General features: G+C 36.5%; 2 protein-coding genes across 2 annotated transcripts; one reads left to right on the forward strand and one right to left on the reverse strand.

The window, feature by feature from the left end:
* The first annotated feature begins 3758 nt into the window (after positions 1 to 3758).
* On the forward strand, positions 3759 to 10773 carry LOC117630752 (protein argonaute 5). The gene is made up of 22 exons (XM_034363506.1): positions 3759 to 4321; positions 5241 to 5458; positions 5564 to 5713; positions 5809 to 5942; positions 6036 to 6145; positions 6446 to 6546; positions 6642 to 6780; positions 6883 to 6999; positions 7108 to 7218; positions 7304 to 7375; positions 7703 to 7822; positions 7904 to 8075; positions 8168 to 8289; positions 8378 to 8515; positions 8587 to 8729; positions 8818 to 8880; positions 9174 to 9237; positions 9372 to 9507; positions 9592 to 9665; positions 9821 to 9915; positions 10019 to 10050; positions 10153 to 10773. The coding sequence occupies exons 1-22, from the start codon at positions 3839 to 3841 to the stop codon at positions 10326 to 10328; spliced, it is 2970 nt and encodes a 989-aa protein (XP_034219397.1). The 5' UTR covers positions 3759 to 3838; the 3' UTR covers positions 10329 to 10773.
* Positions 10774 to 12253: 1480 nt separating this feature from the next.
* Positions 12254 to 16460, reverse strand: LOC117631777 (aspartic proteinase-like protein 2). Its single transcript, XM_034365078.1, has 10 exons — positions 15966 to 16460; positions 15430 to 15559; positions 15058 to 15308; positions 14731 to 14958; positions 14119 to 14281; positions 13827 to 13900; positions 13632 to 13728; positions 13205 to 13271; positions 12853 to 12924; positions 12254 to 12731 (listed from the first exon to the last, which is right to left on the reverse strand). Exons 1-10 carry the CDS (start codon positions 16196 to 16198, stop codon positions 12553 to 12555), a joined length of 1494 nt encoding a protein of 497 aa, XP_034220969.1. The 5' UTR covers positions 16199 to 16460; the 3' UTR covers positions 12254 to 12552.
* Positions 16461 to 21329: the final 4869 nt, after the last annotated feature.

A 21329-nucleotide genomic window follows, 5' to 3' on the forward strand; every position in this document is an offset into this window, starting at 1 on the left:
GCTGACTGTCGAACTTCTCCATGCAGTAATGGAAAAGCTCTGATTCTACAGCTCAAATACCTCCCTTATGTCCAAACTTCTGGGGCCCACCACTCACTTTGCATTCTACCACCAGTCATCAGCTTTGCTCGCACACCCTCTTCTTCCCCTTCTCTAAGCTGCTTACTCGCTAAGGTTTGGATTTATCCACAACATGCTAGCCCACACTAACGCAATGCGTATATCATATCCCACCGCAACGCGTCCACGTTCTCCGGAATGTTAACCAGTAGGATCTCGAAACGTGTCCTTCTAATTTCATTTTATATCAACACAGTACACTTGTTCACTTTTCCTTTTTACGTGTAAAAATAGGCAGCGAGTATCCGATTCCTCATATCGCGTGCCCGCGCACAATCTTGTGGGGTACGCATGAGCCCAAATCGTCCGGGCAAGGCGATGTTTTGCAAATGAGAGGGGCTGTACGGACGTGGGTCCTGCCACGATCGTGGATAAATTCGTCTCGAGGTCATTTTAGATGGAACCAAATAATCCGGTGCAAAGGGTCCAGAAAAATAATATCAAATATATCATCGGACGGCAGAAAATGTCGTTTCAAATTCAATGATATACGCAAATCACCTTCTTTTTTTTCTTTTTTTTCTGGAATATTTATCAGATCACCGGTGCTTTGATTAAGTTTTGTAATTATAGTTTTTTTTTTTGGGTGATAATTAATCATGATGATAAACACATTAAATGAAAATGAATAATGTCCAATCATTGATATAAAAAGCTGGTGGAATGACTGTACAAAAAAAAAGAAGAATAAATAAGGAATGAATTTACTTGAAAGAAGAAATGACTCATTGCATTCTATTTAAGAATAAAGATAAGTCTGATTGTATTTAAAAGATAACAAAAAAATCATCCAAAATCCGAATATGAGTGACAGAGAAAATAACAACGTAAAGGGTTTTATTTTATATTTGTAGTTGTATTGTAACCCATGTTGTATAAAGAGGAACTTTAAAGTTAGGTTAAATAATATAGAATACAATGGGCACTAAATTGGGTTTCCTACCCAAATATTAAAAATTTAAAAGTAATCACAAGACGAGGACAAAATGTTTGGTTTGGTGTATGGTAAACCCACTCCGCACTGCCATGCCGCCATGCAGTGAAATTGGTCTGCGCTCAGAGTTCAAATGCCTCCTTTTGTCAAAACAGTTGGGTCCCACAAGTTTCGGATTTTATCCACGACATGCTAGCTCACGATGCTTATGCAAACACCATTTTTCAAATTTTGTTTCCAGAATTTTCAAATAATTTCTTCTTCTTCTTTTTTTTTTTTTTCTTTTTTTTCCGATTCTCTTTTCCCCTCTGCACAGTTCAGTTTTTTCTTTTACGTGTAAAACAGACAGAAAGCGTCTGGTCCCAAAAGGCTGTACGGACGAAGATCCCCACGCAAAGAATAAAATGAAGAAGCTCCTGTTATATAGCTCATACTTTTGGATACGATACCAAATGTGCAACAACGACGAAAGCAAAGGCAAGGTGTAAACCGTAAAAAGCATCTGCTACTGCCGCCAGATGTAGTGCGACGACATGATCGCGGCTGGGATCGTCGTCGTTGCGGGATTTGTGGGGCCGGCGAAGCAAGCAGCTTACGGCCTACGAGGTTTCAGTGGTCCTTTACGTTTGGAATGATTTCCTACCGACGTTTCGTTTTTTAATCGAAAATCGTTTCAATTGCCAATGTCGCTACAAGTGTTTATTTATTACAGCTATCTCTGCCATAAAGTTAACGTAATTATGAGTTGATTATATCATTTCTTTTTTACATCAGGTAAATATATTCACAAATATAAATAATAAAAAACTGAAAATAAAGAAAAAAGAATGTGGGTGGAGTGGAGTGGGGAGTAAAACGAGGAATGTGGATGGAATGGGGGAGTAACTTTCTCTATATAATTACTCAGGTGGAATTTTTTTTTATAGGGTTAATTACCTTTTTTATCATTGGGTTTTACGTGAAAATTTAACTTGATCAATGGAAAAAATTGCAGTCCTTTAGCACTTTGATTAATCAAGGATATTTTTTGAGTTTTTTGAACGTGTTTGTTATATATATTTTTTGAGTTTTTGAACGTGTTTGATTAGGACTGTTTGTTATATATATAGATAGATAAATGTTGTATTTTTACATAATAATAAAAGTTAATCATAATCAACACATAAATTCATAGGGTTATTTACTCAAATAGTCCTCAAACTTATACTAAATTTACATTTTGGTCCCTTAGCTAAATTATTCGTTCAAATAGTCCATCAACTCTATATTATTCGGTCCATTAGTCCACTGTTACATTTTGTCAATATTTATGTTAAATATGAGGACAAAATTGGTCATTTTATACATTGAAAATACATAAATACTGAAAAATGAAATTAAAAGCTCTCTCTCTCTTCCCCCCCCAAACCCAGCCACACCTAAAAGTCGGCCACTCCTTGGTGATTGGTTAGTTTTTTGTGCAATGTGTTTCATATTTTGTCATTTTTAGCGTATTTTCTTATGTTTTTGTTTCCTACTTCAAGTTGTATTGTAACCCAAGTCATTTAAGGTATAAATAGAACTTGGCGCTAGGGTAAACAATCTAGAAGACAATGAGGCATCACATTAGGTTTGAGTAAGGGTGTAAGAGAAATAAAGAACTGTGGTTTTGCATAAGAGGGTTTGATTCTAAACCAAAGTAGTTCCTATTTGTCATAGTTGATTGATAATAAGGTCTTGAGTGTGTGTTAAGTACAACATAGACTTCATATCGTAAATTGAATAATAAATTAGAAAACTTATATCGAACTATTGAAAATGAAGAGAATTTTGAGAGCGAGATGACATTATCACGGAATGGCTAATGGATTTCACATTTTGGTATTAAAAATTAATATAGGCGGTTTTGTTGCGTTATGTGGTTTTCAAATAAAGGAAACCAGACAAAAGTGCTCAGACTGGTTTGGTTTCACTGGTGTGATCAGATTAAGCGGTTTCTTATCCACCTACCTCAAAATTTATTACGAGTCTACCTACCCTCTCTGTCAGGCGATTGATAGACACGCGTGCAACAGATTCATACACCATTATCTTAAATTGGTATTACATATTGTTTAGGTTAAAAACCTTAAAAAGTAAATAAAAATCTAATTTCACATATGTCATTATTATATTACGAAAACAAATATTTATAATTTGTCAAGAAATGCAATTCCTTCCCATAAATCTAGGTAAAAAGAGTTAACCTAAAAAAATGAAATCCTAATTATAAATTCGAGATTTAAGTCATCCACATTAATATTAGAAAAATATGAGTACGCACTTGCAACCCTTTCTATGCATTTCTCAACTAAAATATAACAGTCGTCTCCCTACTTATCTTAAAAGCTAAACAGACAATACATAAAAATTTTCTTTTGCCGGAAAAATGTTAAAATCAGTAGCACCATTTTCAAAGTGAGTTTAACAGAATTTATGACGAGTCTTTTATTATTATTAGCAGCCAAAGCGTCTTCACTCCCAATAAAACAATGCTCGAACATTTGCCTAATAACACGGTGGGTCCTCTCTAAGCATGGTCTCGGAAATGCGGGGAGGGCATAATCGGCATTTCCTAAACGAGAAATTAGCCGTCTTCAACCCACGCCTTACCTTGCACGTTTTCGTTTTCTTTGCTATATAATAACATGCATACATACACCCACTCTCCCTCTCACACTAAAGTTCTCTCTTCACTTCACCCCACAACCCCACTCTCTCTCACCTCTTTTTCTCTCTCTAGAATCCAGAACGACAAGAGACTCGATGTCTCAACGTGGCCGTGGCCGAGGCCGAGGCCGCCATTACGACCAGTCGTCTGGCTCCGACGCCCCGTCGTTTCATCGAGGCGGAGGTGGCGGAAGACGCGGTAGAGGACGAGACGGCGGTGCTCCACCGTCGTTTCCGTCCGAATCGGGTCCCAGCCAGCGCGGCCGAGGTAGAGCTGGCGGTTCTGGCGTCATCGCTCCGGCGCCGGTGCAGTCTCAAACTCACGCTCCTCAACCGCCGGCTCAAGCTTACGCTCCTCCTCCGCCGGCTACGGTTCAGGCTTCGTCCAGTTCGGCTTCTCCGTCTCCGCTGATAGCTGAGATGGAGCAGAAGCTAACATTGACGACACCTCCACCGTCGTCGTCCAAGGCCGTTAGACTTCCGGGGAGGCCAGGATTTGGGACGCTTGGGACCCGGATTCAAGTGAGGGCTAACCACTTCTTGGTGGAGGTTAAGGAGAGAGATCTCCATCACTACGATGTAAGCTTCTTTGTTATTAATTTCTATTTGCTTTTTGATAAGTTTTCCCTTTTAATATTTCTGAGTTTATCTCTCTCATGTCCATTTTGGACTCTTCCTTGTTGTTTTGCATATGCTTATATTTTTTCGATATATTTTGTTTCTGTAAAAGTTATTTTATATTTCCATTTAAATTTTGCTCTGCTGTAGTTGTCAGCTTGACCGAGAATGGTGTTTTGGGACCCAAAATTTGTTTGATGTTCTCAAAACTTTTTTTCGGAAGCAAAATACCGACTAGCAAACAACTATTTCATATTTTTCTACAAAATTTCTTTCATATTCCCCTTTTTTGGTCCACTGTTGTAAATTTGACTCGTAAAGGTGTTTTGATGTTTCGTAGACGACTTTACTTAGTCAAAATACCGAATAGCAAACAAAAGCTAATCCAGAACCTTCTTTTCCGGTAAATTGTCTGTTATATTTTCTTTTTGTTTTAAATTGAACGGAAATGTGTTTTAGAAATATTTTTATATTTGAATGTTACTGAAACATTAGCTTGTTTCAAATTTCTTTCATATTTCCTCTACTTTACTCTTGTGCTTTAGGAGGTTTTTTTTAATCTTCCCGTACCACATTTCTGAGTCAGATTACTGAATATCAAAACACCTTTCATCGGAAGTGTCGTTGAAATAGGTTGCTATTCAGTATTTTGACTCAGAAAGGTGTTGTGGGAATATCGGAAATGTTTTGGTATTTACTGAGTGACAGTAGTAAGAAACTTTGTTTTAGAGACAGTTCTTTTCATCTCCAGAAAACTCAAATTGTTTTGAGATTTGATGTTCTGGCTTATTTTTTTGGTCCGTTTCACAAGATTATTATTTGTTCTCTGTTTTGTGGTTATGGGTGCGGTTGTCTTGACAATTTAATTTGGTGGCTTTAGGTGTCAATTACCCCTGAAATTACTTCGAAAAAGACCAACAGAGATGTGATTAAACAGCTTGTTCATCTGTACAAAGATTCACACTTGGGAAGGAGAACCCCAGCTTATGATGGTATGAAAAGCATTTACACAGCAGGGCCATTGCCCTTTGTCTCTAAAGAGTTTGTGGTCAAGTTGGGTGAGAGAGATGGTCGTGATGGGTCTTCTGGTTCCAAAAGGTATTTTCGGATGAGAGTTTAGTGTGTTGTGTTTGTTGCCTTTTTGGATTTTTTATAGTTGCCTGTTCTCTGAATATTTTTATGTTGTGTTTGAATGACTTACAGAAAGGACAGGGAGTTTAAGGTGGCTGTAAAATTGGCCAACAAACCCGACCTTCATCAGTTACAACAGTTCTTAAACAGCAGGCAACATGAGTCACCTCAAGAGGCCATACAAGTTCTTGATGTTGTTCTTAGGGCCGCACCATCTGACAAGTATTAGTCTCCCTTTGGTAGAAAGAGCATATGATTTCTTATATCCTTGCATTTCCTAACTTGTGATAGTTTGAATGTTGTATTTTCTATCATAGGTACACTGTCATTGGGAGGTCTTTCTTTGCTACTGAACTTGGGCCGAAAGGAGAACTTGGTGATGGTCTCGAATATTGGAGAGGATTTTACCAGAGTTTAAGGCCAACACAGTTTGGGCTTTCCCTGAATATAGGTTTTGCATTCACCTAATTGCCGCTGTTTTGAGAATCATGCTAAGCCAAGTAACAAAAATGCCTTGCCTAATACTTTAATTCATATGTTGCAGATGTATCAGCCAGATCTTTTTATGAACCCATTCTGGTGACAGAATTTGTTAAAAAACATTTTAACTGCAGGGATCTGTCAAGGCCTTTGTTTGATCGTGATCGTTTGAAGGTATTCACAATTCTCTTTCGGTCCGTTGTATGATGTTTTTCAAGGCAAATTGCGAAGAAGTAGAGTAATATAAATAAGAGACACAGAGACACTCTGTTAATTGAACAGTTTTCAAATTATTTTCTATTTTTCTGAACAAGTAAAAGTTGGTCATAATATTTTTTATGTGCAGCTGCTAGTATTTGGGCTCAATGGGTTGAGAAACTACATCTAATTTAGCATGCAAACAGTTGCTTATAATGCATTGTCTTCAAGGCCCCTTATTGAAATATTTTTATTGTGGTATTCTTCTACTTCCAGTTGAAAAAAGCCTTGAAGGGGGTTAAGGTTGCACTTGCTTACAGGGATAATAGGAGTTATAGGATCACTGGAGTGTCCACAGAACCCCTGAGCCAATTAACGTGAGTCTTGTAATAATTTATGCTTGTAGTTTGCATGTGTATATTTAAATATGTACAGCTTGATAAATAACTTAATATTCAACTTTGCAATTTAGGTTTACTTTAGAAGACAACAAAACCAAAACTTCAGTAGTTCAATATTATCATGAGAAATACAATATTGTACTAAGAAATGTGGCTATGCCTGCTTTACAAGCTGGGAGCGATTCGAAACCTGTTTATTTACCTATGGAGGTACCTTTCTTGATCTTTTAAGCATTTATTTTCCAGTTTGATTCTCTTCTAAGCATGGTACTAGTATTTAGGACATGATTGATTTATTTTCCTTTCTAACAGCTTTGTTCAATCGTTGCCGGGCAACGATACTCGAGGAAGCTCAATGAAAGACAAGTCACAGCCTTACTAAGAGCGACTTGTCAACGTCCTCATGAGCGGGAGAGGAACATAAAGCAGGTTTAGTTGTGCTTTTTTTTTTTCCCTTGACAATGAATGTATTTCTTTTTTTAATCTACATTGAGTTTTTATCTTGTTTCTTGGAATCATGTTAGTGCATTTATGCAGATGGTTAAGCAAAGTAATTTTAATGGAGATCAACTGATCAAAGATGAATTTGGGATGCAAGTAAGAGAAGATATGGCTTTAGTTGATGCTCGAGTTTTGCCTCCTCCATTGGTAATGATTTGTCTCCATTTTTATTCAGGCACTACAAGTGTCATTGAACCTGTTTTCCTACTAATGTTTGTATTGAATGGCACAGCTAAAATACCATGACCAAGGTCGTGAAACGAGGGAAACTCCACGGATGGGGCAATGGAACATGATTAATAAGGTGAGATAGTGGGTTTTTTATTCCTTAGATGAAGCTGCTGGTGAATTGTGCATCTGTTGAACTTTATGCCTAGGTGTTATAACTTCTGTGATGTGTTTTTTTTATTTTAAAATTGTCAAATCTTCAGTTTGGGTTTGATGGTAAGAAATCAAAGATTTCTGGAAAGTGGTTTTGTAGCATTACGAGGAATTCATATAAGATATGTTAATTTAGACCATAAATATTTAAAATAACGTGTTTCTGGTTGTTCTTTGATTGTGGGGCTGTATCAAAATGTAAAGAAGTTTTTGTTACTCACTTTTTCTTCATTGTGTGCTGGTTTTGTAGAAAATGGTAAATGGTGGAAAAGTGGATTTCTGGGCATTTGTCAATTTCTCGGGATTGAGACAAGATTTTAACTCCCGATTCTGTGAGGATTTGGTGAATATGTGCATTAGCAAGGGCGTGGTATGACTTTAATTCTTATTTCTTTCCATTCCTGCCTTGAAATATTTGTTTGTCGATTTTCTAACGATATTATCTTCCTAGGATTTCCATACCGAACCTTTAGTTCCCATAGGATCAGCCAATCCTAGGCAGATTGAGAAGGTGCTCATAGATATTCATAGGGAGTCTACTCAGAGACTTGAAGAAATTGGTCATAAGGGAAAGCATCTTCAGTTGTTGATTATCATTTTGCCTGATGTCACTGGGTCTTATGGTGAGAATCAAACCAGGACCAAAACCCAGTCTTTACTTGCAAGAAAACTTATTTTTATATATGATTTCTTATGTCCCTTCTTTTTTTTATAGGGATGGTTAAGCGAATATGTGAAACTGAGCTTGGAATTGTGTCTCAGTGCTGTCAGCCTAGGGCAGCATCCAAGCTTAGTAAACAATATCTTGAAAATTTAGCCCTTAAGATAAATGTGAAGGTTTGTTCTTTATCTTTTGTGTTTCATGTTTCTCACTGTTTTCTTTGGGCATGCAAATTTTGACACATGGAATTTTATAATTTTGTAGGTTGGTGGAAGAAATACTGTTCTAAATGATGCCATTTTCCGGAGGATTCCTCTGGTTACTGATATCCCCACAATTATCATTGGTGCGGATGTTACTCATCCACAGCCTGGGGAGGACAGTAGCCCGTCAATTGCAGCGGTAAGTTCTGTATTCAACTCTACTTTTTATGAAAACTTGTTGTGTGTTAACCTGTTATTTTACTCCAACAGGTTGTGGCCTCCATGGATTGGCCAGAGGTCAGTAAGTACCGAGGAATTGTTTCTGCACAGGCTCACCGTGAGGAAATAATCCAAGATCTGTATAGTTTATATCAGGATCCTCAGAAGGGTTCAGTTCACGGAGGAATGATCAGGTATATATCAGGAAATAATCACATCCACCTTTTAACTGGCTGATAGTGAGAACATTTTTTTTTATCATGCTTATTGTCATTATGTTAGGGAGCATTTCAGAGCATTTCGAAGATCAACTGGCCGAAAACCAGAGAGAATTATCTTCTACAGGTAAATTGTGCATATGTTGAACTTCAATGCATTTGTCTAAACTTCTGTAATGTATGTTTGTGTGTGTGTTTTTTTTTCCTTTTCCCTTTCATGGGTGTGAAATCTTCAATATGTGTTTAAGGGTAACAAAAGCAAGATTTCTGGAATTGAAGTGGTTTTGCAGCATTATGAGGAAATTCATATTGACATGTTAACTTTATAGTGTAAATATTTAAAATAATGTGTTTACTGGTTCAGTGATATGTGATGCGGCATCTGAAGTTTAATATTTATTTTGATGTTTTTTTTGACAGAGATGGAGTTAGTGAAGGTCAGTTTAGTCAAGTTCTGCTCTATGAAATGGATGCTATAAGAAAGGTATGTTGATTACTAGAATTCTACTATCATTTGTGGGGTTGTGTAGATTGATTGAAATTAGACTTTAGAACATAATAGAATAAAAAATTCTTGAGAAGGGTGACTTTATTTAATATGTTTCACTATTTTTCCAGGCTTGTGCTTCCTTGGAGGAAGGATATCTGCCACCAGTTACTTTTGTAGTGGTGCAGAAAAGACATCATACTCGCCTGTTCCCTGCTGATCATAACAGACGTGATCAAATGGATAGGAGTGGCAATATTCAACCAGGTTTCAAATATTTTTGGTTCATTGTCATCAAATAAATATGATCTTTTTTCCTCTTGGAGCACTAATTGTTTTTATCTTTTCTAGGCACTGTTGTTGACACCAAGATTTGCCACCCTACAGAGTTTGATTTTTTTCTCAACAGTCATGCCGGAATTCAGGTACTTTGTGTTGTTGACTTAAACATGCTACTTGCATTTTGGTTGTAGGTTCCTTGACCGGTTTTGAGGATTTATTTTGGTCCCATGCTATTTTGAATTTTTAAATCTTCTGTTTTGGTATATAATTTCAACCGTCTTGTCTATTATGTGTGTAGGGTACTAGCCGGCCAGCGCACTACCATGTGCTGTTTGACGAGAACAGGTTCACTGCTGATCAATTGCAAAGTCTAACGAATAATTTATGCTACACGTGAGTTTACAATGATTTCAATTCTTGTTTTGATTTGCACTTGTGTTGCGCATTTTGAAAATAGTATTTTGTTTGTTGACTTTACAAGTTTATGCTTTGTCAGGTATGCAAGGTGCACCCGCTCGGTTTCAATAGGTACAAACTTGTGTTAATTTTGTTGTTGTTCTCTTTCATTTTCTGGAGCATATGCTTTTGCCTATTGCTCTCCACTGGTGTTTATGATGATTTTATGTGCAGTTCCGCCTGCTTATTATGCTCATCTTGCTGCATTCCGAGCACGATATTACATTGAGGGAGAATATTCGGATGTAGCCTCTACAACAGCAGGTTCAACAAGTGGGAGCGGAGGCGGCGGCATTCGAGCCCTTCCTCAGATCAAAGAAAATGTTAAGGATGTTATGTTTTACTGCTGATTTGGGAGAGAATACTTTTGGGGGTGGTAAAGCTGGTGTGCTGCTCTTGGGCGATTGCGTTTTGTTAGGCCCCTTTTTATTATATGACATCTTTACAGACACAGTGAATATGGTTTCCTTGTAACTATGATGGCCCTGTGATTTTGTGGATCATACTTTTGGGGGTGGTAAAGCTGGTGTGCAGCTTTTGGGCGATTGCGTTTTGTTAGGCCCCTTTTTATTATATGACCTCTTTACAGACACAGTGAATATGGTTTCCTTGTAACTATGATGGCCCTGTGATTTTGTGGATCAGGGCCTTTTATCCTTACTTTTTTGGAGCTGCTGGATATGACTCGGTTTCAATAGATACAACCACCAATTTCTGTAATTGGATATGACTTCTGTTCATATTTTAGTAGGCGAGGAGACGGTTCTGGGATTTGAGAATTGAGTTATATGCTTATAATACTTGTCCAGTGACCTTTTTCAAGCGGATTTGGCTAAACCCAAGCCAATCGCATGAATTGGATCTTGGTAGATTTTGTAATTTTCAAGAAGTTAAAAGCTTTTTGTTATATTATAAATGGGCTTTGGGTGTGTTTAAAGTTTATTTCATATATGTTTTTATTTTTATAATTTGGGCTCTTATATTAGGTATAATAGTGAATCTTTTTTGGATTTAATTCCAAAATAACTCTTTTTAGGTAGAAGTACTTGTACTTTATTAAAGGATTTCAGATCAATCTCATTGAGAATTGGTCATTTGGTGCATTGACCTCTTTCTAATTTTAAAAATAATATAACAAAAATTTCACACAAAAAAAAAGTCCCTTAAACATACGCGTAGTGTGTAAGCCCAAGACCTTGCACATTCACAAGAAAAGAAAGTCTCATCCCATGCACACACGCATAATGACATTTTCACCCAAACCAATTACTTAGTAGTTTGGTCACGGTCCTTGTATGGGAGAAGGGCAAAATCGTCAACAGATTGAAAATCTGGCCTTTCCTTTGCTATAAATTCAAACGCTGACTTTCATTCCAAACATAAAGCCGCGGTAGACGAAAAGCCTGATGTTCTGTAATTACTCCGACTCCCGCTCAATCTCATGCTCTTCCACTGTGCACTGCATGGCTTCCTTCCGGTGTTGGAGCCTAAGGTTGAGCCGGAAATCGGAGTAATTGGAATCTCTTTCAATGGAGTTCTATACATAAAATACTTGGTCAACTCTCTGAGTGTGTGAGTGTTTGGATAAAGAGTTTCAAACATATATAATTTGTCCGACTTATCTATTTGGTTGATGGGATTCAATCTAGTGCACATATATAATCACGTCCTAGTGTTATAAGTTTATGTTAAATTATTATCCCATATTTTCTATACATCTCTCTCTCTCTCTCTCTCTCTCTCTCTCTCTGATCTTATTATGGAGTTCAGAATTATGCCGTACTTTTTGCCTTGGGTATTTTGTTTGTTTAGGGATTTGGTTGGTGCGGCTATTGTTTAGGCCTTATGCTAAGTTTGGATCAATAAATGTTAATGGCATTACCGTGCCCTACTCTTTTCGACTAATTCAAAAAAGTATAAAGTCCAGCTCTCTCCAATCCATACTTATTGAAAGAGCTTGGCTGAGCTCATAGACCCAACCCAAGTGTCACCGAAACTTAACCGAGAGCACGCACACAGAGGAGACCAACCTATAAATACCGACTGAACTCATTAAATTGTAACATTCCAACATATATTGTCTTACAAATCCCCGTTTAGAAGAGTGAGATTCGTAAAGACTGGTTTTGACTGAATATCAATCCAAACAAATCCAATCCAGGCGACACTGAACCACTTTTAAGTCCCATGGAAGTTTCCATTTCCAATTTGCCAAGCCGGCTACTCTCTTAGGATTTTAAAGTCCCTCTAATTCCATGTTGAAGTTACAGCTCAATTAATACGCGACACAAAGCAAGTTTTGTATAAACTAATATCCCATTAAACCAATTACATGTAAATGTAATTTACAACGTGTTAACAGGGCAATGTGTAATTCTACTCGAACTCGGAAAACTCAGAAAGAGAGAACCCGCAAACCTATTGCAACTGAACAGCCAAAGGGGGTTATGAAAATTATAGCATTAAGTCTTGCCGGTTGCTATAAATATAAACCAGCAAGAGACTACATATACAATGGAAAAAAAAAATGGAAAAAAAGAAAGAATGGTAGCCCCATATATCTTCAAGTGTATGCTATAAAAACAGGAAGTTTCCTTGCAGAGAAATGATGAGCACAAGAAAAGCCACTATGCTTGCTGGTATCAGATCGTAGGGATCGATATGCAACGAACTGCTGTCACTTATCTGTCCTGCATTGACATATTCACTTTTTCCGGTTCTACTTGTTGCAGAGACGTTAACGGACATTGAACCTAAAACGATAATGCACCGTATCAAAGTTTAGTGTTAGCATAATCTAAAAGCTTGGACAGTGGATAGCAGACAACCAATGATTGCATAAAATTGCTTTCCGGCAGGATTACTGAAACTTACAGTCATAGTTAGCCCATCCAATTCGTTGACCACCCAAATCATAAACAATGATTTTGTCTTTTAGCACAAGGTCTGGCAAAAGGAAGATTGAAATAATGTTAACGTTTATGCATAAATAAGGGCAAGGATTTTAGGGTGGAGAAAGCGGGAGAAAAGAGAGAGAGTTGTACCAAATATGATGATAACGTAGGTGAAAAGAATGTATCAAAAATTCTCATGCACAATGATTTCTACTCTAATGTATGTTCACTGACAAAGCTCATGAGATAATGGAATATCAACGTTGAAAGGAACTGTCTAGCGCCTACAAAACTAATTAGTCAATACAAAGTTTCCAACTTGGCGTCTATACCTCCTAAAATCGTTATTCCTGAACCTTGAAGTTTCTGAAGGCCAATGCACCACCTTGCAGCACCACTCTGTAATAATAAAATTAGCCATCTCAGCTAAAGATTCAGACAGCAAGACTACAGTTGTACAAGGTGATAAAGAAAGAATAAGCATGTATAATTAGAAAACCATTTCGCCTTTCCAATAAATACCAGTGCTAAACGCTCGGAGTGGGAGCAACCATTAATGCAGCAAGTAGTAAAGAAAAATTCGCAGGATGAATACTAAGGAATAGTCAAGGCAGACATATATGCAATTGTAGAATCAATCATAAGGCCTCTTCAATAGAAGAAGCAGATGCATTCACTCCAACTCAACAGCATTTTGTGTGAAAACAAAATGTCCAAGCAAGTGCTTAGAAACTGAAAATAACTAAACAGAAAACTTACAATAGATCCCTGCTGTATAAGGTAGTCCTGAGGTCTCAGAATCATGGATGCGCCACCAGCAAAGTTTAAACTAACTTGAGGAAATATATCACTGACACTGAACAACAAATAAGCATACATTTTAGAGTAAAATCACTGCGAAAGAGAAAGCACTGAAGGAAGAAAGAATGGAGAAAACAAATCCAGAAAGTTAACCTGGAGGTAATTAAATAACATTGGTTTCCGTTTGAAACAACAGGGTGCACGGATTGTGAAACAGAAGCAGTAATCTGCACGATAAGAAAAATATATATAATTCAAGATACTTCTAATTATGCTTATCCAAATTTTCTGAAATTTAAAACTCAGTCTCATCACCAGAAAGGTTGACTAGATAAACATGTCAAAGAGCATGAAGTCTTCATTTATTTCACTTGAAGCATCAGAATTATGGTCTAAACAGACTAATTATGACTAGGAAATCACACAAGTCATAACTAAGACTTACAGCACTGATAAAAGGATCATAAGCTTCAGATGCAAGGTATGCCAAAGTTGTACCAGAATCAACTATGGTTCCTCGATTACTTGATGTTGCAAACACTGATGGATCAATTTGTAATATTTGCCCATTGACAGAAATGCTCTGCAGATTCAAATTATAATGAGGCCTGAAATATTTAATGTCCAAATGATTAGTCAAAACAGAGCAGTGAGGTTTATATGATCTAAATCTCATGGATTCTAGTAGAAAACAAAAACAAAATAAAAATTTCCCAACATTGAACCTATTTGAATTGAACTACAAGTTAATAAGTTTGTAGAGAAGTATTATGTCCAATGACTAGTTAACTTGTCAAGGATTCCAAATGGTCAAGTGACCTTCCATTTTAATGTCACACTCAAGGCTCTTTCTTTTCATACCAAAATAATCTTCTGAAGGTAGTTTCTTTGTGTTTCCATAATTGTTAGGTTTCAGTTGAACTATAATTTACTATAACAGGGGGATTTACATTTGATTCCTTGACGATAGTGAAAATAACATAAGGCCAGAAAATAGTATTGGGTTCAGGGTAACATTGTAAGATGTGCAGTGTAATCATAATATAAAGGAACGTACTGTGATGGGACGAGCGGGCTATAGACTATATTTGGTTCCACAATCTCGCCGATAACCAATATACCTCCACCACCATCATCTCCCCTCAAGCAGTGGGAGAAGACGTTTGGTGCTACTGCTTGTGAAGCCAATTGAGAGATGACAGACATACCCTGTTGGCCAAACCCAAAGATCCCATCAACTGCTCTATCTGACTTTGTCAAATCACCAGTCTGCAAGGTGCTACACCTGTTTTTACCATCCTAGAGAATGACTTTCAAGATTCAAGCAAAATGTACAAAGAGTATAAATCAATTATTTAACTTGGAAAGATTAGTTATAACTCACCCAAAGACAATGGAAGCTGAAGCATTTTGTGTTACAGAACCCTCAAGAATCGTCTCAAGGTGCAACAAGTCTGATACATAATAGCCGGATGTCCCACTGCCATCTCCATACTGGAATGTATATGAACACTGGTTACTCTGAGTGGAACAATCCGAATCTGATGATTGAATGCCAAGACTGCATCTTCGATCCGAACAAGAAATGAATTGTGATGTTGATGAGCTTTGAGGATCAAACAAATTGAGCTCAATCTGTAAGAATTACAAGCAACCCTTTTGAAAATTGTCGCAACACATGGATCCTAAGCTTTCACAAACTCAGAGAGACTGACACTATAAATGGAATTTTGAGAGCAAGCAAATGTGATTTTACCTGGAGTCCACTTGTTTCAGGGCAACCGTTGCAGGAACCACAACTGACCCACAGAACATCACTTCCAGTATCAATCTGCACATAATAATCTCTCGGAGGAGATCCCAATTGCAGTTTTGTATAATAGAGCCTGTAAAAGAGGAACAAATCACAGGAAAGGCAACAGAATTAGTAAGAATCCTCCAAACGTTAAAATTCTGCAACAGTAAACTTGAAACCGAACAGAAGCCAAAGCAAATCCAAAGCTAGGAACTTGCAGAAAATGAGCATAAAACTTGTAGAAATTTTAAAGAAACAAATGAAGAAAGAAGAGATACTTAACAATCAATCACAGAAGGGAACTAATTACAAGCAAAGAACCCAATATAAAAACGGAAACCAGTATCCACAAAACCAAATCAAAACCCATATATCCTTCACAACCAAACAAGACAATTAAATGAAAAGAAGCCAGAAACACACAAATAAAAGAAAACTCATCTCACAAAACCATAAAAACTAAATAAATAAAAAGGAAAAAGAAGGTGTCAAATTACCCAACGCGGAACGGATCGAAGGTTCCCCGAACAGGTAAATTAACGATACCATTAGAGGACCGAAGCATTCTTCCATGCCTGGCTCTGTCCCGAGCTCTGAGTTGACTCAACTCCACTCGGAGGCTATTAGGAAAAGCTCTCTCGAGGCTGAGGGCAGCCGGGAAACTACACAGCACCACAGCCGCCGACATCAGAATTGCGCCGGCGATTAGAATTCCGAAGGAAAAGGCCATTTTCGCGGGTCTGGGTCAGAATCAGACCAAAAAACCAATGACAACAATTATGAAAATAACAACAAAAGATTTAAAAGCTCAGAGCTTCCAAAAGCAGGCAAGGCTTGTGTTGTTTTCTTAAACACTAATGTAGATAGAGGCAAGTATCTCTGTTGTGGGTTTCGAAGAATAAGGAAAGACAAGAGTCTTCTTCTTCTTCAGAGGAAGAGAGAGAGAGAGAGAGATGGGAATTGAGGAAAGCCAGCAACAATAAGTTTCAAAATTGCGGCAATGGATTACGTTACCTTCCTTTATATTAATAATTTAATTTGTTTATCTTTTTACTTTTGCTTGATTATTTTTATTATTTAACTTTCATCATTCTTTATTCTTTTACTTTTGAAAGTACAAATTTTTTAGTATGCACTGTGACAAGTGGGATCTTCGATGCGGTTTCCTGTTTGGTGAGCTACAAAATCATGCGCGTAAGCCGTTTCTTGCTTAATCCAGCCTGAGTTTTATGGATGCTGATTGTTATGGAAGAAGATGATCAAGTTAGTGATATCAGCAATGCCACCTAAACTATATATGCTTTGTTTTCATTTGTCACCTTAATGAATATTTTGTTGTAATGGCAGAAAAGTCTGCATGCAATGTGGTCTCGATCTCTCTTTATATCACATAAGGGGAATTTCTCTTTATCTATTTAGGTTGTTTCGTCTATTTTTCATACGTGACCCATTTGAGTTCTGTTTTAACATCTAAAATATTGATACACATTTTGTTTGAAGAATCACAAGCGAAACACATGCAATTTTTCAGATGAAAAAATAGATAGATGAAATATTGCAACAAGATTTTAGATGGTGGGAAAATAATAAGTTCGGACTTTTTCATTTTGTCACTCTACCACTATGTTTTGAATTAATTTAATTCCAACAAGTAAAGTCTGTACAACTATGTTTTGAATCAAGGCATTATTGAGTAAAGTCTGTCCAAATAAATTAATTACTTAATAAATTGACTTTTTTTGCTGACCGTACGATTTCATTTTCTTCAACCTTTCTTGGGACATCCCTCCTCTGTGGTTGAAGAGGAGGAGCCCCCAATGGCCTCTATTGCCTCCAAAAGAGCCGAAATCTTCCGACTATCTTTTTAAATGCCCATATTGCCCCTATCTTTGATTTCAACTTTAGCAGAAACCAATGCACAATTATTTCTTCTTTTTAGCTAAAAGAAATGCACAATTATTTCACATTGCCCTTTACATGGTCGGTTTTCAAAGCTAAAGTAGTCCACGTTTAGCAGTCTCTCTTTTATTATATACTTGTCAAAAGCAAAGCAGGTTAACCTTTTTCTAAATGACTAATTTACCCCCACATACTTTTTGGTAAGGGGTATTGCTTTCTTCATTTTTCTTAATTTGAAAGCCATCCAATTCTGTTTTCCCAATACTTTTTTTTAATTATTGGTAAGGATTAGTTGATTATTAGATGATTATTAGATTCAATAAAAATTGAATTATATACTTTACAATCCAAATAAATCTTATCACTAAAATGAGTTGGGCTTTTATTAAACCCCTTCCTTGTTGGTATAAACTCAAGATGGTTGCATATGTATCAAAAGTGTGATTATAAGATTATATGACAAACATGGACTTAGTCAAGTTAATTAGAGCTGATGTACTCTCCACATAATATCTGAGTTCGAATTTCCCTCATCGTAATTTAGATTAAATTAAGGAAGAATATCACTTATATTAAAAAAAAAATAAAATAAGAATTCTTGATAAATTTACAATTAAATAAGAAATATAATTGTGAAAAAAATAGATTAAAAAAAACATTGTTTTCAATTGAATCGATTGAATGAGGTCAGATGAAGAAAGTAATTTAGAGTTGAAACAGTCTTACTACTTTTCTGCTTTATCAGCAGTGAGACACTTGGACATTTTTCTTTGGTCGGCAACTTGGCAACGTCGCAGCCGCATTAGGAACAGAAACTGCAAATTGCCACGTACCGCAACATGACTTCAAACCAATCTCCGAGTCAAAGACTTCACCTAAAAGAAAAAGAAAATAAAAATGATGAGACATATCAATTATTTTTAAAAATAGATTTTCTATTTTCTATTATTTTAAATGATAAGACGTATAAATAAATTTTATATAGAAAAAAAAAATACTAATCATGGGATAAGATATATTTTTTTTTCACATGATTAGTATTTTTTTTTTCCTTTTGTTGAATGTGAATATTAATGTTTACATCTTCCCTTGACCAATTAAAGAGCTACTCATAAGTGCACGCCTCTAAATCTAGAAACAAAAGAAGCTACCATGTGAGCAGCTTGGTGGTATCAATTATATGAAGAAGTGATAATGATAAGTTATAAAGTTGGAGTTTATACAACTTTGTTAATGTCGACTGATTAAAATTTATTAAATTAATCAAATAGTTAAACGCACATAAATACATTTATTACTCGTTCAAATGGTCAACTAACTCTTTATTAATTGACGAATTGATCATACCATTATATTTTCTATTAAATTTAGTCATGTAAGTAGCACATGCTACATTTGTGGGGATAAATCAGATTTGATAGTTATAAAAAAAAAGTAACCCAAAAAAAAAAAAAAAACTAGCCCACCAAACCTCTCTCTCACAACCTCTCTCTCTCTTTGTCCCTCTCTTCCTTTATCTCCCCTCCCCCTTCAGTTTCCTAAATAGAGAATTTCCGGTCACCATCTCCATCAAAACCGTCGCAACAGTTTGCTCAAATCCCTTGGAGATTGATGTTTGTTTTCATCTGCTGGTACATTTGGAAGTGGGGGAATGATTTTATCTTTAATGATGAAGCAGCCTTGCCTTTTAACTCTCATGAATTGATCATGTATGCGTCTAAGATTGGGTAAAGGCTACTACTAATATTCATACTGGAATTGCTGGATTGGGGTTCTTAAGCTAAACGTGGATGGGTCTCATAGAGGCAGCACAGGAACCATTGGTGCTGGATGGGTTATCAGAGATTATTTGGGACATTGGATTGCTGGATTTTCTGTCATATTATTCTTAACAAAACACACACTCCACCACATGGACTGATTCTTCGAATGCAAGCACTTGTGATTTAGCTAAACCAAAGATAATTTATTTAATCTTTCTTTATTTGGTCAAAGTTTATTTAATCTTCGATTAATTCCATTTTATATTGTTCTTTGGAGACAACTAACAAATGAACTGTCACGTTGTCACAGCCCAAAAACAGAAAATAAAGACCAATATACCAACCAAGAAATCAAGAAGGAAGCTTCCTCACATTCCTTCTGGAAATGGCACAGAAATCAGGAAGCTTCCTCACATTGATCTCATCTAACCATTATTTAGTGAAACATATTTTAAGCACAAATTGGGAAGCAAAGAAAATGGGGAAAGAAGGAAGAAGATATTCATATGAAAACGCCCGCGAAATCTCATACCTAAACTCCAAACCAAATTAAATCGCATCCAGCAAATTTCCAGTTACAACATTATGCGTAAGCTTTTTCTTTTTGTTTCCAAAAGTTTGGTCGAGGATACCTCATAGCCAAAGTGTAATTAGTCGCTAAATTAATCAAACAAAAGTATAATTTGAAAATTTGTAATGAGTAAGAATATACATATATATATATATATGGATACTGAAATTCTTCTATCCAGACGTTGTTATCGTGCTGACGCTGTGTATTTTCTACTAACCCTCCCTACTTTCCGAGCTATGAGATTAACTTCAGAAAAATAAATGATACTTAAATTTTACTGAACTGAAAATAACATTTGTTTTCTTTTTATCAGGAGCAGGAAAACAGCTGCTTTTGGCTCTCATTGACGACTTCAAGAAGCTCTCGCTTTGAAGTTGAAAAGGGTCATTTTTTTCTGTGATGATTCCCAGCCTCCAAGTTATTGTTTTGAGCATTTGTTAGTTCGGTTTATTTGTGTGACAAAGCGAAACTGTTAGATACACAAGTTAGAATTTCATATATCACTTTGAGTATTCTAGTATTTACTTCATTTTTTCCCTCCAAAGGATTCTTTACAGATTACAGGTTGCAAACGCACTTCCCGGAAGCAACGAGTCAGTCAAGTAACTCTTGTGTTTAATGGGGGCTACAGCTTCTCAGAGCACCTACCTACCCTGCAGGAACTAGCAAAACCATGAGTGTGAAGGAGACTTGTTTGATTTGCTTCGAAGACACTCCTATTGCTCGAATGTTTTCAATTGGTACTTCCCATCACAAATATTGCTTGTCTTGTATGAAACTTCATGTGGAAGTAAATTTGCAAAGCGGGATCGTGGCACAATGCCCTCATAAAGACTGTAAATGTGAAGTGAATATTAAAACCTGTAAAAAAAAAAAATTTGTCACCTAAACTTGCCAACGTTATGATCAAACGAATCAAGGAATCTTCTATTCCTGCTACGGAGAAAGTGTACTGTGCATTTCTGAGGTGTTCTGCATTGATGTCCAAAAAGGAGGTCTTGCAACATACGAAGAGTTCTTTTGCTATTGTGGGAGGCAGGAAGTGCAAGAAATGCCATCAGTTATTTTGTATCAATTGCAAGGTTCCTTGGCACTATGATATGAACTGATTACCAGAGATCAGAAACCTATTCCCTCGCAGAAGGGCAATTGCTAAAGTCGCTTGCGATGAAGAAACTATGGCGCCAGTGTTCCAAGTGCAAACATATGGTTGAACTTGATAGTGGCTGCTACCACATCACTTGCGGAAGAATGAATCTTTTTGGTTTCTTCTGTACTGCTTTAGTCCCTTTTTTATTATTATTATTTATAAACTTAGCAAAGTTTTATAGGGAAGAATGAATAAGAAAATGGCAATAAAATAGACACTTACGAAAAGAAGATGATTAGGTGAAGTACCTATGATTTCTTGTGTGAGAATAGTGATCTTGTGTTACCATTCAGCCATCAGAAGAGGAAAAAGGTTCTTCCAGTCACTCATCTCAACCCTTTCAATAGTCTCCAATAAACCCAATAACATACCCAAAATTCGCAATTTGTTAAGTTTTCTCTCGATTGGTTTATGTCAACCCTAGGCGAGAGAACACTGACATTGTAACACTGTTAAATTGCCTATTTAAATTCAA

Source organism: Prunus dulcis, chromosome 6 (genome assembly GCF_902201215.1).
Source record: "Prunus dulcis chromosome 6, ALMONDv2, whole genome shotgun sequence".
In the NCBI taxonomy this organism is placed as follows: Eukaryota; Viridiplantae; Streptophyta; class Magnoliopsida; order Rosales; family Rosaceae; genus Prunus; species Prunus dulcis.

Coding starts and splice junctions, on each gene's coding strand:
- LOC117630752 (XM_034363506.1), top strand. CDS start 3,839: ATGTCTCAACGTGGCCGTGGCCGAGGCCGAGGCCGCCATTACGACCAG. Junction 8,290..8,377: donor CCCTTAAGATAAATGTGAAG/GTTTGTTCTTTA, acceptor ATAATTTTGTAG/GTTGGTGGAAGAAATACTGT. Junction 8,730..8,817: donor GTTCACGGAGGAATGATCAG/GTATATATCAGG, acceptor TCATTATGTTAG/GGAGCATTTCAGAGCATTTC.
- LOC117631777 (XM_034365078.1), bottom strand. CDS start 16,198: ATGGCCTTTTCCTTCGGAATTCTAATCGCCGGCGCAATTCTGATGTCG. Junction 15,560..15,965: donor TTCGATCCGTTCCGCGTTGG/GTAATTTGACAC, acceptor CCTCTTTTACAG/GCTCTATTATACAAAACTGC. Junction 15,309..15,429: donor CTGAAACAAGTGGACTCCAG/GTAAAATCACAT, acceptor TAATTCTTACAG/ATTGAGCTCAATTTGTTTGA.